Consider the following 14,702-nt stretch of genomic DNA (forward strand, 5'->3'; position numbering starts at 1 on the left):
ATAAGAAGCACCTTATTCCTGAGCATTCTCATAATACTACCATAGCTACGTGCTTCTGACTAGGTATTTTCCACTGGGGTGAAGAGGACCTGGTGGCCAGGGAGGGAGCTCATCTCCAGCCTTGATGTTCCCCTGCTCCTGATCAAGCAGGTAGCCAGTCAGTAACAATCCAGGAAGGATGGTACCCACCAGTGTTCAAGAAATCAATTAATCAATATTAATTATTCAACTACCATGGGTAAAGCACTCTTCCAGATGGGATGAGAAATAAATAGGCATAAAACACTATCAATGAAATCAAAGAATCTTAGGACCTGAAGGGACCTTTAATATCTTCTACCCCATTTGACAGAGAAGTCATGTGATAAGGTCACAAAGTCAATGGCAACCCTAGGCAAATACAATTCGGTACAAAACTGGCACATAACTCAGTATGTAGAGCTGGCCCCGGAAATCTCTTCAAAAATAAATTCCTATTGAAATTTTTTTAATGTCATTTACATGTTTCCCAGAACCCCTCTTCCTCCCGACCTTAAAAGCTATCCCATATAACAAAGAATATTTTTAAAGAAAAATTAAAAAGAAGAGAAAAAACAGCAAAACTGAGCACTACATCAAAAAAGTCTGAAAACATATGCAGCGTTACACACCAGGGGACCTTCACCTCTAAAAATGAGTGAGGGGAGATATCTTTTCCTACCTCTTCTTTGGGGTCATGCTTTTTCTTTGTAATTTTACAACATTCCTTTTCAGTTCTTTTATCATTGTTGTGTTTTCCACTTACATTGTTGTAGTCACTGTGTTTATCATTTTCTTGGCTCTGTTGACTTCACTCTGCATCAGTTCATGGAAGTCTTTCCATGCTTCTCCGTATTTGTAATATTCAGTGTTTCGTAAACCACAGTGATATTCCATTATCTTCATGTACTACAACTTGTTCAGCCATTCCCCAAAAGATGAGCATCTTCTCTGATCCCTAAATATCCTGCTCCCTCTGAATATCCTAAAAGAAAACTCTATCTGAGTGAGAGACAAAAGTCTGATAGAAAAGGAGGCAATATGCTGAAAGAGAAAAAGAGCACTGTCTCTCAAGTGGTCTGACCTCTTTAGGCCACGATTTTTCCATAGGGAAAATGAAAGGGTCGGACTGAAGAGGTAACATCCCACCCACCTCCTGCCAGAGAGATAATGAACTTAAAATGTAAGATGCAACATGCATTTTTGAAAATAGCCAATGTGGGGATTTGTTTTGCAGGACTATTAGTATTTGTTATGTTTTGTTTTGGTTTTCTAATGGTTCAGAAAAATTAGGGGGCAGCTAGGTGGCGCAGTGGATAAAGCACCGGCCCTGAATTCAGGAGGACCTGAGTTCAAATCCAGCCTCAGACACTTGATACTTACTGGCTGTGTGGCCCTGGGCAAGTCACTTAACCACCACTGCCCCACAAAAAACAAACAAACAAAACAAACAAAAAAAAATTAATGGGCATAAGCCAATTCTCTTTTCCTCAAACTAGTCTGACCCTTCGGCTAGGTGGTATAGTAAATAAAGCACTGGGTTTGGAGTCAGAAGACCTGAGTTCAAATCCGAACTCAGACATTTGCTGGTTGTGTGATCCTGGGCAAGTCCCTTAACCTCTATTTGCCTCAGCTTCCTCATCCATAAAGTAGGGATAATAATAGCACCTGCCCCTCAGGGATGTTGTGAGGATCAAATGGGATAATATTTGTAAAGTGCTTAGCATAATGCATGGCACATAGTATATGCTATATAAATGCTAGCTATTATTATTATCTGTAAAATGGGAATAACAGCCCCTACCTCCCAGGGCTCTTGTAAGAATGAAATGAGATAATAATTGTAAAGCATTTAGTACAAATCCTGGCACATAGTAGGAACTCCATAAATGTTAGGTGTTGGGGAAGCTAGGTGGCACAGTGGATAAGAGCACCGGCCCTGGAGTCAGGAGGACCTGAGTTCAAATCCGGCCTCAGACACATAACACTTACTAGCTGTGTGACCCTGGGCAAGTCACTTAACCCCATTTGCCTCACTAAAAAAAAAAAATGTTAGGTGTTATTAGTTATTATAATCACTGAGGCTCCTTCCATTTCTATAAGCCTGTGAAATTCCCAGAGATGCCTGATAATACTCAAGCACATCTCACACAGCAGGGGACTAATAAATGTTGAACTGGATTACATCAACATGGGGGGTTATGGTGACACGGCATTCTACATACGGACGCACTGGAAAGAACATTGGATTTTTCCATGAGAAGGCTTGGTTTCAAATCCCAGTCATGGAACCTTGGACAACTCTCTTCCCCCCTCTATGCATCAGGTTCCTCATCTCTAAAATCAGGGGTTGGACTAGAGGTGGTCTGAGCAATCAGAGTGTCCAGTTTAGACTAGGAGTGAGAATTCAAGAAGGCCTTCCCTTCACTGCGGCCTACTGAAGACTCAGTCTCAGCGTCCTTCCCATTCTGCTCCTTACTCCCACTCTCCAGGGACATGCTGCCTCCCTTTCCCCTTCCCATACCCTGAATAAATGGTAAAACCAGGGACAGGGAACATTTTTCTACTAAAAAGCAATGACGGGGGGGGGGGGCAGCTAGGTAGCCCAGTGGATAAAGCACTGGCCCTGGATTCAGGAGGACCTGGGTTCAAATCCGAGCTCAGACACTTGACACTTACTAGCTGTGTGACCCTGGGCAAGTCATTTATAACCCTCATTGCCCCACAAAAGAAAAAAAAAAAAGAATGACTTGAAGGAAAATGTTAACCAAGGACCACAAACATGAGAAAAAACTTTTTTTTTGTTATGCTTGTTTTGGGTTAAAGGAAAATCAACATAAGAAGTTAAATTCTTCTACCTCAGACATAAGAACAAGAGACAAAAGCAATATACTAGAGTGGGGAAAGTTCTGAATTACAGCCAGGGTCATAGGTTCAAATCCTAGTTTTACCGCTGCTCCCTGCATGACTTTGAGCAAGTCACTTAACTCTTTGGAGCCTCAGTTTCCTCATCTGTAAAATGACAAGGCTGTTCTAGAAGGCCTCTAAGGTCCTTCCCATCCCTCAGCTATGACCCTATTAACATATCATTTGCACGTATTATATATTCACATATCTGTGTGTATATTAAGCATGAGCACCTGTAACATATATGACAAATCTTTTTAAGCAGAGGTAGGCAGCCGGTGCTGCCAAGCCAGCCATCTCCCAGAAGCCCACAAGCTTATTGAGAAATCTCATGCAGCTTGTTTCCCCTTTCCCAGCAATTCATTATTCCTTCCTTCACAAAATGTATCTAGCTTTTCAAAGCCTAGAAGGACAACTAATCAGACCAGGAAAATGCAAAAGGAATTGAAGGGGTGGATGTCCTCATCTTGCTCCCTAGCGGCTCGCTGTCCTCACCAGCTCCCGATATAGAAGTATCTGAATCCCAAATCCACAATCAGTATGGCTCTTGGCTTTGTCCCACTGCTGTAAATTATCTCGCAAGCCAACCTGAACCAACTCTTGTGGTACTCTCTCTGTTTCTCTACTTATTAACATGAATATACGTATCTGTGCGTATATGTGTGTGTGCCCGCTGCTCATGATCAAAAGTTTTATCACATTGGCTTAAGAAATGATCATTTAAAACAGAGGTTAATGCCTCCCAGGCCTGGAGGGAAGCATCATGTTCAAAGTAAGTAAATGGCCTACCACAGGATGCCTTGATCCAGAGAGAAGGAAAGGGGAGAGGGAAGGAAGGTCATCCTCTCTCCAGCCTAAACTAATAATAGCTTTCCAGAACTCAGAAGCCTAGGACTCTGGTGAAGTTCTATATAAGCGACAGATAAAAGAAAAAAGACATCTAAGGGAGGGAAAGAAAACCAAGGAACAGAAAAGAGGAAGGGGAAGGGAGAAACATCCCGGGAATTAAACAGCAGAAACAAGGTGATTTGGTCACAGGCTCATACATTTCGAGCTGGAAGAGACCACAGCGATCAAGTCTAACCCTCCTCATGTGATAAATGAAGAAGCTGGCATCCACAGAGGTTAAGTGTCTTGCTCTAGTTCACATATGCTGAGGACCACAGTCCAACACATATGCAGGCAAACAAGTAAGGGACTGCTGTCTACATTCAGTCCTAGGGGTTAACAGCAACTTCGAAGAAGCAGCGTTGTATAATGGAAAGAAAACTAGATTTGGAGCCAGAGAAACTGGGCAAATCCTAGCTCTGCTAGGTATGTGACCTTGGACAAGTCACAAGGAGTGAGTGAAATGTGAGGCTGAGGATAGGGAAAGGCCAGCTCCTCACCCTCTGTACCCTGACATTCAGCTCCCAGAACCTTGATCTGATTCCCCCTCCTATCATGAGGACTCTCCAGCAATCACTCCTCCCTCCTGTCCCACTCCCCTGCAAAGGACAGACTTTTATTCCATTGAAATATTCCTAATTCCTCCCCACTCCACTAATGGCCAATATCTTCCACCCATTCCCTATAACACTTTTCTCCCTGGGTCTGTCCTTCCCATCAAGGCCCCAACCCAGATTTCTCCTATCCCTCAACACCAAGGTAGGCAAAGCTTCCTCAGACATGCTCATCTTTCACTTCCTGTGTTGTAGTCCATCTAGGGAGGGATTTAAAGAAACTTGAGCTATACAGGAACTAAAATTGCTCTCTCTTATGTCCCACAAACCAGGCAATACAACGTTGAAATGTACTATCGGAATGACACACAGCAGGATCCTCATCCCCTCACTCTACCAGGCTGCACACCCAGCTGTCCGCTGAAGCAGTTTGTTGAGCTGGTCTCCCCTGTGATGACAGAAGACTGGTCAAAGGAGTGTTTCAGGCTTACTGAAGACCAAGGTACTGAGGAAGTTAATCAAACATATGGAGGAAGCTAATTTCTACTCAAGAAGCAAGAACAAGAAGGCCTAGGAATCATTCACAGCTTTGGGATCATGCCTTAGCCCTCACTCTCAGTGGCTAGAGGAAAATGGATTTTGGTGATGTGTTTCAGGGAACTCCCACTCTTGTGAAGCCTAGACTTCTCCATCTACTACTACCTTCACTCACAACAAACTTGCCTTAGCTTGTATACAAGGGTGATATAATGTCTGTCAGGCAGGTTCCAAATCTAATTGGGGATAAAACTGGGAAGAAAGTTACAGGTTTTCCTAGTTTCATCGGGTTCATCTAAGCCATGTGTGTACTTGATTGGCCTCACCAGTCTTCATACTTTCTGAGAACACCTTGCATTCAGATTAATGGCACTAGATGTGGATACCCCTTTAAACATCAGGAAGAAGAATGTCTTCAATGCAATCCCCAAGGGTCCTAGGGGAATGAATGATCAGGTGCCAGTGATGGAATAGATTTCTAATAAACAGAACCTGACAATAATAGGCAGGAGTACTATAGTGGCCCACCCCTAGAATGCCAAGATGCTAGAAAAGGCCAAGACGGTAGTTTTGGCGAGGAAGAGTTGAGGAAATAAGTGAGTCAGATAGGGGCAATCTTCATATAAGGACAGTGGCTAAGAGCAGCATAAAGGCAAGGATGGGGCTGACCAAACAGAAGTAGAACTGGGAGACGAAACTAAATCTTCACTTGGGTTGTCCTATCCTGGGAAGCAGGTTGTGTCTTGTTTTGAATTTGGTTGTGGGTTTGTGGGTTGTTGTTTTTTAATCCCGATTAGCAGAATTGAAAAAATAAAAACTTCCTTGATCCCTTTGGCTCCTGAAAACCAGTGAAAAAGCAACCTCTCTCTCTTGTTGATCCTGAGAAGTCAGAGTACATTGTGTGTGTGTCATATGTATAGATAGATGGATAGACAGACAGATCATTATAGAGGAGATGTCAAGTGAGGAAAGTGGGAACCTGTGTGCTGGCACAGGAAATATGCACGAAAGAGATGAGAAACACAAGTACTCTTTCTAAAAGTCCCCGACCTGAGGGATGTAAAAAGATCATGCCATGAGGCATGATCACACCTGGTGAACTTGAGGAAGTTAGGAAAGATAAAACCTTCCAAGGATACGCCAAATAAAAGCTCCTTGGAGTATAAACAGTGACTTCTCAGGCTGCTGTGAAATCTAGATCATAGGGACCGAACTGCCTGCATGTGTCTCCTAATTCAGATACCATGATGAAGTCTAGGAGAGCAGTCAGGTGGGAAATGAAGAGATGGCTATTCTAAGCCCCCTGCTTAAATGGAGGTGAGAAAAGTTTCCGATATCCACCACCCCTCCCCACCTTTCCGGTCAATGGGAGGCAGAGGCCCCAGGGACACGGGGACTGAGGAGGTATGAGTTTCGGAGTAGATGTGATCTCACAGGATGAATTTCTGGAAACCTTGATGAAGTTTAGGGGAGAGGCCAGGTGGGAAATGAGGAGATGGCTGCTGTGGGCAGATTTTTGCACCTAAGAAGTAACTACAGAAATTGATGTTCCAGTGAGTGAGTGTCTACCCACAGGAGTCAAAGAATAAAAGCTGATGTGGATTTGACATGTGAATGATGCAAAAATGCCTAGGGGCTATCATTCTGCAGACAAATTTGCTGAAGGCAAAAGGGAGAGAATTCTAAGGGATGGTTCCACCTGGAAGGGGAAGTCACAAGTAGAACTTCTTCAAATTAAGATGGCTTGATATGAGGAGAAGTGGACAGCCCCTCCCAAATGACACCTCTTCAGCCCTCTCTTATCAGATAAACAGCAAATATGACAAGGGGAGGAACTCAAAATATTACAAAAATGAATGTTGAAAACTATCTTTACATGTAATTGGAAAAAATAAAATACTACTGACTAAAAATAAAATAAAAGACCCATTTTACCAGGAAAAGGCATTTAATGTGGATTTCACTAATAATTTGTGATCATTCTGACAGGGTCTGAGTTTAAATTGACTTTAGCATCATCTACAAAAAAAAAAAAAGGAAACAGGCAGGGGAAGAGACTTGCTAGGCAAATGCATGGTATAAGTAATATTAGAAAGGAAATGTAGACTACTCAAGGACAAATTATTTTGAAGTATTTTAAATATACAACATATTTAATCTAACTGCCATCTAAGCATAAGTTAATACTACTTTAGGTTAGTATTTTTATTATGAACTGCTCTTATCTTTTTTATTAAAGCAGGGAATAAAATGGCAAGCCTATTTTATTGACATAATATTTGACAACACTAAAGCTTGATTCCTTTAAAAATATTCTATAATTCAAATTTTTCACCAATTCTGGTAGTATTCCCCATTATCCTCCTTCTTGTTCCTGAATTATTCCAAATTTGAGGATCTACTGTTTGCATGAAGATTTTTTGCTTGCCATGTTCTAAAACTATAGGCCTGGGGCAACTAGGTGGCACAGTAGATAAAGCACCAGCCCTGGATTCAGGAGGACCTGAGTTCAAATCCGGCCTCAGACAATTGACACTTACTAGCTGTGTGACCCTAGGCAAGTCACTTAACCCTCATTGCCCTACAAAAAAAAAACAACAACAAAAACTATAGGCCCACTGGACATGTTGTTTTTCATTCATTCAACGGTGTGCAAATCTTTGTGAACCCATGGACCATAGCACAATATATCTTTCTGTCCTCCAGTATCTCCCAAAGTCTGTTCAAGTTCATGTCTCATTGGACATATGAATAAGACAAATGCTCTCATAGTCCTTTAGTGCCTAGCCCTGAAGTTCTCATGCATAAGCCTGGCACCTAGCTGGGCAGGAATGGGGAAGACATAAACTGATAGTCTACAAAATGGACTATCTATACACAGTATTCTAATTTGACTGTTGCTATAACTTGAACCTTTAGTTGGAGCATTAATGGTGGTGGCAATATGTGTCTCATCTTACTAATACCTATATTACTCCATTTAACAACCATAAAAACATATCTAATGAAACTAAATTCAAAAAAAATCATAAACCAGACACTAAAATAGATTTTAAAAGTTATTACCTCCCCCCCCCATTCTGTATAGGCTTCCAAATTTTAATTAGGTCACCCTGCATCTTCCATTGCCAACTGTCCTTCAGTTTTCCTCTCCCATAATTCCACTGTTCACCTTAAGATGGTATCTCAGAGCCAGCACAGTAAAATGGATGAAACTCTGGCCTAGTTAAAGGAAACCTGCTTGTAGGTCCTAGTTCCATCACTAACTCATTCTGAGACCACAGAGAACCATTTCTTCCTTCCTGGCCTCAGTTTCCTTGTCTGCACTATGAGAGGACTGGATTCTCTCTAGGACCATGGGATATAGAACTGAAAGAAACCTGAGAGATCCTCTTAGAGTACAACCTCCTTATTTCACAGTTGAGATAGCCAAGGCCTAGTAAGATACCAGGGTAGTAGGATGGAGACTCCTGCATTAGAACTGAAAAAGATTTTACAGGCCATCGAAACCCAACCTCTCATTTTGCAGTTAAGCCTTGCCTTCTCTGTCTAAGGTCACCAAGGAAGAGACAGGACTCCAGCCCGGGTCTTCTGATATCAGATCCAGTACATTACCCAGACTTGACAGAGCTATGAGTCTAAAACTCTTCATATAACAAATGATTCTCCTCTATCTCCAAAAGAATGTCTATTTAGAAAAGGAATAAATAGTTATATGTGTGTTTTTCTTTATTTTTGTAAGGTTTATAGGCAAAAAAAAAAATGTAATTACCAGTTAAGAAAGATGTTCCCTTACTTAATGTCTATTTCTTGATTTCCCAGCTATCAATGGACTAGGTGGAAATGAGAGGACAGATTAGAAATAAAATACAACTTGGCTGGAATTGCTTACCTTTGTATAATAAGGAGGATTAAGAGTTTCTCCAGAAATACAAATTCTCATAAAAATGAAGACCACCTCCTGAAGCCCCGCCCAACCCAAAGAGATGGACAGAAGAAATGGGATAGATTCCATTTATTTGGGGGCTCATGTCTGTGGCTGGCCCTTCATGATTTCTTTCATGCTTAGGATTCATGGGTTATTGTCGCTTTCAAGGCTAACTATTCATTCCAAGGCATCTGAAAGTCAAAGGGAGAGCAGAAAACCAACACTGTTGCATAGCTCCAGGATCTTCTTAATAAAAACTGCTTACATCTACCTTTTTTCTATTTTTCTAAGCTCTAAGGATAGCCCTGACTGCCTTGTGCCTATCATCTGGTGTTTTGGTGGTGTTGCTGTTCCTCCTCTTCCATTTTGGACCCTGCAGAAAGAGGAACCCCTATGAGTCTATTTAAAAGCAAGAACAGAGGAGTCATCCAAGATTCCTGGTATGACATATCTCTTTGTGATGCAACTGTCAAAGAAATGGCATTCCTCGAGTGGGGAGATTTCTGTCTAGACTAATCTGTTCAATTCTGTTTAGAGCTTGGAATGAAATCACAGCAGTTCAATAACTGCTGCCAGATTGACACCTAAAGGCATACATACTTAGGATTCATTGGTCACCTCAGAGCCATGAATTGAGACTGACAATTTTATCTGGCTAGGTAGGGAGGTGGCTCCCTGACAATGGATTGTTATGTCTCATACGGGTAACCTTATTATGCCATCTCACCAAGAGATCAGAGTGGTCAGTGTAGGGCACAATAGGAAACCAACTTTAGATCATCTTTTCCCCCAAAAGAGTGCAGAAATTTTGTGGCTGGACAGAGAGTAAAGTTAAAGGAAGCTAGATAAAGAGGAAAGGTCGAAGACCCACGTCAAAGGAGAGTTTTCAAGAAATAAGGACCAATAAGAGATTGTAAATGATCTTTTTTTTTTTAAGTTGTAGGAATTTATTTTAAATAACCTACAGTTGATTAAAAGGGAATTCATGATAAAAATAGAAGATACTTGAGGAAAGATGTGGGAAATGGTCTTTGCACACACTCTAAGCTAACAATGCCTCTAAAACTAATGATTATAGCAAAAAAAAAAAGTCTTCACATTAAAATTCTGCTTTTTATGTTTTTTTTTAAATTTTTTACACAATTACAAAAGAAAAAATAAAAGCCCTAAAATCTTGATTATTTTTCCTTTTGGGACCAAATACTCATTTCCCTCGAAATTTATTGACCTGTGGAACTTTTTACACAATAGACTCTTTCAAGTAAAAACATTGGGGTTTAAAAAGGAAAAAAAAAAGAGAGGTGGGTATTTTAGAAGTGTACAGAACATGCTCAGAACAAAGAATGATGGGAAAATGGTTTCAGTCACTGATTATTTCATTATTCTCAAACTCACTCATCCCTCATCCCTCCCAACCCCAATCTACACGATCTTTAAGATCAAGAAAAAGGTTTAAATATTTTAAAATAATTAAAAGAAATAAAAATTCACATTTAAAAAGGAACACTCAAGTCAGGAAAAAATAGTAAGTTGTGCAACACACTTCTATCTAGAATATTTTCAAAACCCCAAGAGGAAAGTACTCAAATTCCTCAGCTTATAACAAGCACCCAAGCTTTCCCCCTGCACCCAACCCCAAAAGGGAACTTTGCAGTTTTCAAGTGGACACCCCATATATCCCTAAAAAAGTTTTTGTCTTCCTTCTGTTCAAAGAGGAGAATATTTCTAAGCCCTCCTCTTCGAGGGGTGAAGTCTTTGACTTCCCACTCACTTTCCCTAGTGCCAAATAAAAGACCACTTTAATTCTAATTGGACTGTGTGTGACAGTGTAATTCTTTATTGAGGAATACCTAAGGACCACCACAAACCCCCCCACAGACACACACACACACACACACACACACACACCCCGAGTGACCTTGGGCAAGTCACTTAATTTCTATTTCAGTTCCTTCCCCTGCAAAATGAACATAACAATAGCACCTACCTCCCAGGGTTATTGTGAGGATCAAATGAAAGAATGCTGGAGTAGATACTGGGAGTTTGGGAGAGGTGACCTCTTTTTCTCAACTCTCTTATTTCAACAATAAAAAGAAATTCCATCTACCATCCCCCCCACTCCTACCCCAATCCAATTTAGTTTCCCAGAGATGAAAATTAGGTCTGCCCTGAGTCGTTGCCTGGTTGCTACTATGCTGACAAAAACTATGCTTATTTTTACATTTCATGGCAGAATGAAAAACCAGTGGTGACGAATGGTCCATAACAAGAAATCAGAGAGCACAAATGCATGCTGTACCATTTGTCTGAAGGCAAACAGATCACATGGCTTCAAGATGTCCTCTCAGATTATCTAAATTGGCTGCACTCATAAAATGACTTTTTGCAGATGCGGCCAAGATGATAAAGTTCTTGGGATCTTGGTCTTCTATCTCTGCCACCATAGTAAACACTACTTAGAATGGGATCCTCAGAACTTCAGCAAGCAAAATTACCCATTTTATGGGCAGTCCAGAGAGGTGATTGAATAATATTAGAACCCAGAGTGTGAAGGAGAAGCCAGGGGCCACATATGGGGCTACACTGCCTGAAGCAGAAATGTTAGGGTCCTCTTGGGGAGAAAAAGAACTAAGTGGGTACATTAGATAACTAGTCTGAAAGGATGCTATTCAAGACCTAATGATTACTGATGGGAAAGAACCAGTTGCTTCCTCGGGGGCACTAGGACATTTCCAGTGTCCTAAGAAAGAATTTTCTCACACCTTATCATGCCCCACAGAACTCTAGCTCTAACACAGCCTACATTTCTTCCCCTTTTTGCTAGCACCTTCCATCTTCTCTCTCTTAGAGGGAGCTAGGTGGTGCAGTAGATGGAGCACTGGACCTAAAGTCAGGATAGACCTGAGTTCAGATCCAGCTTCAGACACTTTCAAGCTATGTGACCCTAAACAGAACAGGTCACTCTGTCTCAGTTTTTTCAACTGTCAAATGCGGATAATAAAAACACCTACCTCTCAGGTTTGCCTTGAGGATCAAATGAGAACATATTTTTAAAAGCTCTTAACATAGGGGCTTAATAAATGCTTGTTTCTTTCCTCTCCTAAAAAAAAAAAAACAAGTTTTTTTCAATTGTCATGTATTTTTTCTCCTTCATTTCTCCCCTCCACTGGAAAAAAAGAAAACATTCATAGCAAATACAAATTGTCAAACAAAACAATTCCCATATCTCCAAGCTTTCTGTTCTCTCTTTGTCTTTTTTTCCTAGTCTCAGCTTTGCTTCTGTTCTTTGTTTAGGGAAGTTTCCAAGTAGTAGTAATAGTCGTAGTCGTAGTCATAGTCATAGTAATAATAATAATAATAATAATAATAGCTTAAATATATTTAGCAATTTAAGGTTTGCAAAGTTATTTACATATGCTATCTCATTTTTGATTCTCACAACTACCTTGGGAGACAGGTGCTACTGTCTCCATTTTACTGGTGATGAAACTGAGACACAGAGAGAGTGAGTGACTTTTCTGGGGTCCTGCGCCTAGTAAGTGTCATGGGAAAATAGGTGGTGGGGGTCCTTAGGTATTCCTCTTTAAAGAATTACAACTCTCACACACTATACAATTAGAAGAAAATTGTCTTTTATTTGGACACTTAGAGAAAGTGACCAAGAGGGAAGTCAAAAACTTCACCTTGAGGGGAGGAGATGGCTTAGAGACATCTTTCTCCCCAACCTGAAGGGAGGCCAAAGCTTTTATACAGGAGGGGGAGGGGGATGGATGGGGCGACCACCTGACAATGGAAAGTTCCCTTTGGGGGTGGGGAAAGCTTGAGTGAGGGGTGGAATGTTTCTTTTGGAATGATGGTCCAGACCTCTGGAGTTACTCTGTCTCCTAGCTCAGGTAGTAGCCACACCCAACTGACTTTCCTGCTATAGAATTCAATCTCCCCTAGCTTCTTAGGTGTGTCTGTCCTGATAGCTAGTTGACCAGTTTAAACTTTAATAGTCCCTTAATTCTTCAATATGTCCCAACCCCCATGTCATTAGTATCAGAGGCAGATCGTCCTGACTCCAAGTCCCATCTTGCTGCCTCTCCGAATAAATAAGTGTTTGTGCTATGGAATCAAAGTGTCTGTGACAGAGTTTGCTTTTTGGAAAGAAACAAACTTTGTTAAATAAAATATTTTGTTACATGTAAAATGCCACTTTTAGTTTACAGAACTGAAGAAATAAAATGATACGTTTCTTTTATTATGTGTATATATGTGTGTTTTCTGCTGAGTGAGAGATGTGTTTCCTCAGAATACTACATAGGCTTAAACATGGGAATCTATTCTAAAAGTCCTTGCTGGCCACTAGCCTTCTCCTTGCTTTACCTTCCCAGAGGACTAGCACTGCCTGCCTAATCGCTGAAGAATATTTCAGAGTGCCCTTGTGTGAGGGCCAAATTTAATATATGGAGAGTTAATTGAGTGGCTCACCATAATATTGGGGTCCTGGAAATAATGAGGGACCTCTAGGTCCAAAGCTCCCTCCCCTCCAAACTGCCTTTTTAGATATTTCTCCCAGGCCAATAAGAAAGGAACCTAACAGCCTCTTTTCCACAAACGAATCCGGTTTTATTAATGGGAATGAAATAAACAGCAAAGGTGAAATTAATAAAATCAAAGACAAGGGAATAGGGAAAAAGAACTACTGATAATCCCCCTAACTCTAATCTAAGTCTATACAATCCCCAAACTCACTTCCAGTTCAGCTAATTCAAAAGAGCAGGGCTCCTATGTTAACTCACCACCTGGGATCCGTAGCTTCAATGAAAAATGGCCAGGGCCCACAGGACAAAAACTGCTAAGAAAGAACCTCTTTCTCTTCCCTGCTGCAGCTCACACCACCGGAAAGAAAGTCACTCTGGAAGAGACTGAGCTCCCTTCAGAGAACGTTTACTCTTCTTCCCCCCAAAAGGGGAGACCCTTCAAAACTGCCTGTGGAGAGTGGTTTCTCCTGCTGACATCAGCAGCACACATCACTCAGGGCAGGCCAGGTGTGGCTCATCCCAATCAGTCAGCCAAATTCCAATAATCTTACCACACCTGGAACCAGATTAAAATATAGAAAATGCTTAACAAAATAAAAATATGATAAAACATAGATAATGTTAACATGTTGTTTTCAAAATTAATACTCACCTGCAGGGATCCTTATGTTTGGTTTAATTGCCTATCCCCCCTTTCTATTTGAGTTTGACACCATTGCCTTAGACTAAGGAGATAAGTATTAACAAGCCAAAAGGGGGCAAAAAGAGAAGAAAGTCTTCTATCCTTTCCTTAGGGAGAAGGACAGTCAGCTCTCTAAGTGTGAGAGTTGACAGTTAACCCAGAGTTCCTTCCAGTGATAGGTGGTACTTAAGCAGTTTGATAATCATATTTGATATAATGTTTGACATAGAGCACCTGATCCATACTATACTGTTGAATAGGATAAGACAACATCCACAGTGTCTGTCAGTGGCTACACTAAGCCTTTCTTCTAAATTAACCTAAAATATGTGAGTCAGATCTTTGTATATAATTCGTTTGAGGGCAGCTAGGTGGCACAGTGGATAGAGCACTGGCCCTGGAGTCAGGAGGACCTGAGTTCAAATCTGGCCTCAGACACTTAACACTTACTAGCTGTGTGACCCTGGGCAAGTCACTTAACCCCAATTGCCTCACTAAAAAAAAAAGAAAGAAAAAAATAATAATTCATTTGAAAAATTTTATAATAAATAGAGATGCTATCGGTGCTATACCAGGTCAGGGTGCTTGGTCTAAAGTGGCACATGTGTGCCTGAGCAAGGAGAGGGTACAAGTTGTGCCACCAAAAAGAGACCCCCATCATA

The 14,702-nt window shown here is 41.0% G+C and overlaps 1 protein-coding gene across 5 annotated transcripts in view; it reads left to right on the forward strand.

Annotated features, from left to right (window-relative positions):
- Positions 1–13,839, forward strand: part of ACP3 (acid phosphatase 3) — a 50,934-nt gene extending 37,095 nt beyond the window's left edge. Inside the window, exons 10-12 of one of the 5 annotated variants that reach the window (XM_043968479.1) lie at positions 4,700–4,869; positions 9,124–9,272; positions 13,707–13,839. In XM_043968479.1, the coding sequence (XP_043824414.1) occupies positions 4,700–4,869; positions 9,124–9,239 (286 nt within the window). In that variant the 3' untranslated portion in view covers positions 9,240–9,272; positions 13,707–13,839. Of the gene's footprint in view, positions 1–4,699; positions 4,870–9,123; positions 10,430–11,065; positions 11,745–13,706 lie in introns of those variants that run through there. The other 4 variants (XM_043968478.1, XM_043968481.1, XM_043968477.1 and 1 more) reach the window with 4 other exon arrangements.
- Positions 13,840–14,702: the final 863 nt, after the last annotated feature.

This window comes from Dromiciops gliroides, chromosome 5 (assembly GCF_019393635.1).
Source record: "Dromiciops gliroides isolate mDroGli1 chromosome 5, mDroGli1.pri, whole genome shotgun sequence".
In the NCBI taxonomy this organism is placed as follows: Eukaryota; Metazoa; Chordata; class Mammalia; order Microbiotheria; family Microbiotheriidae; genus Dromiciops; species Dromiciops gliroides.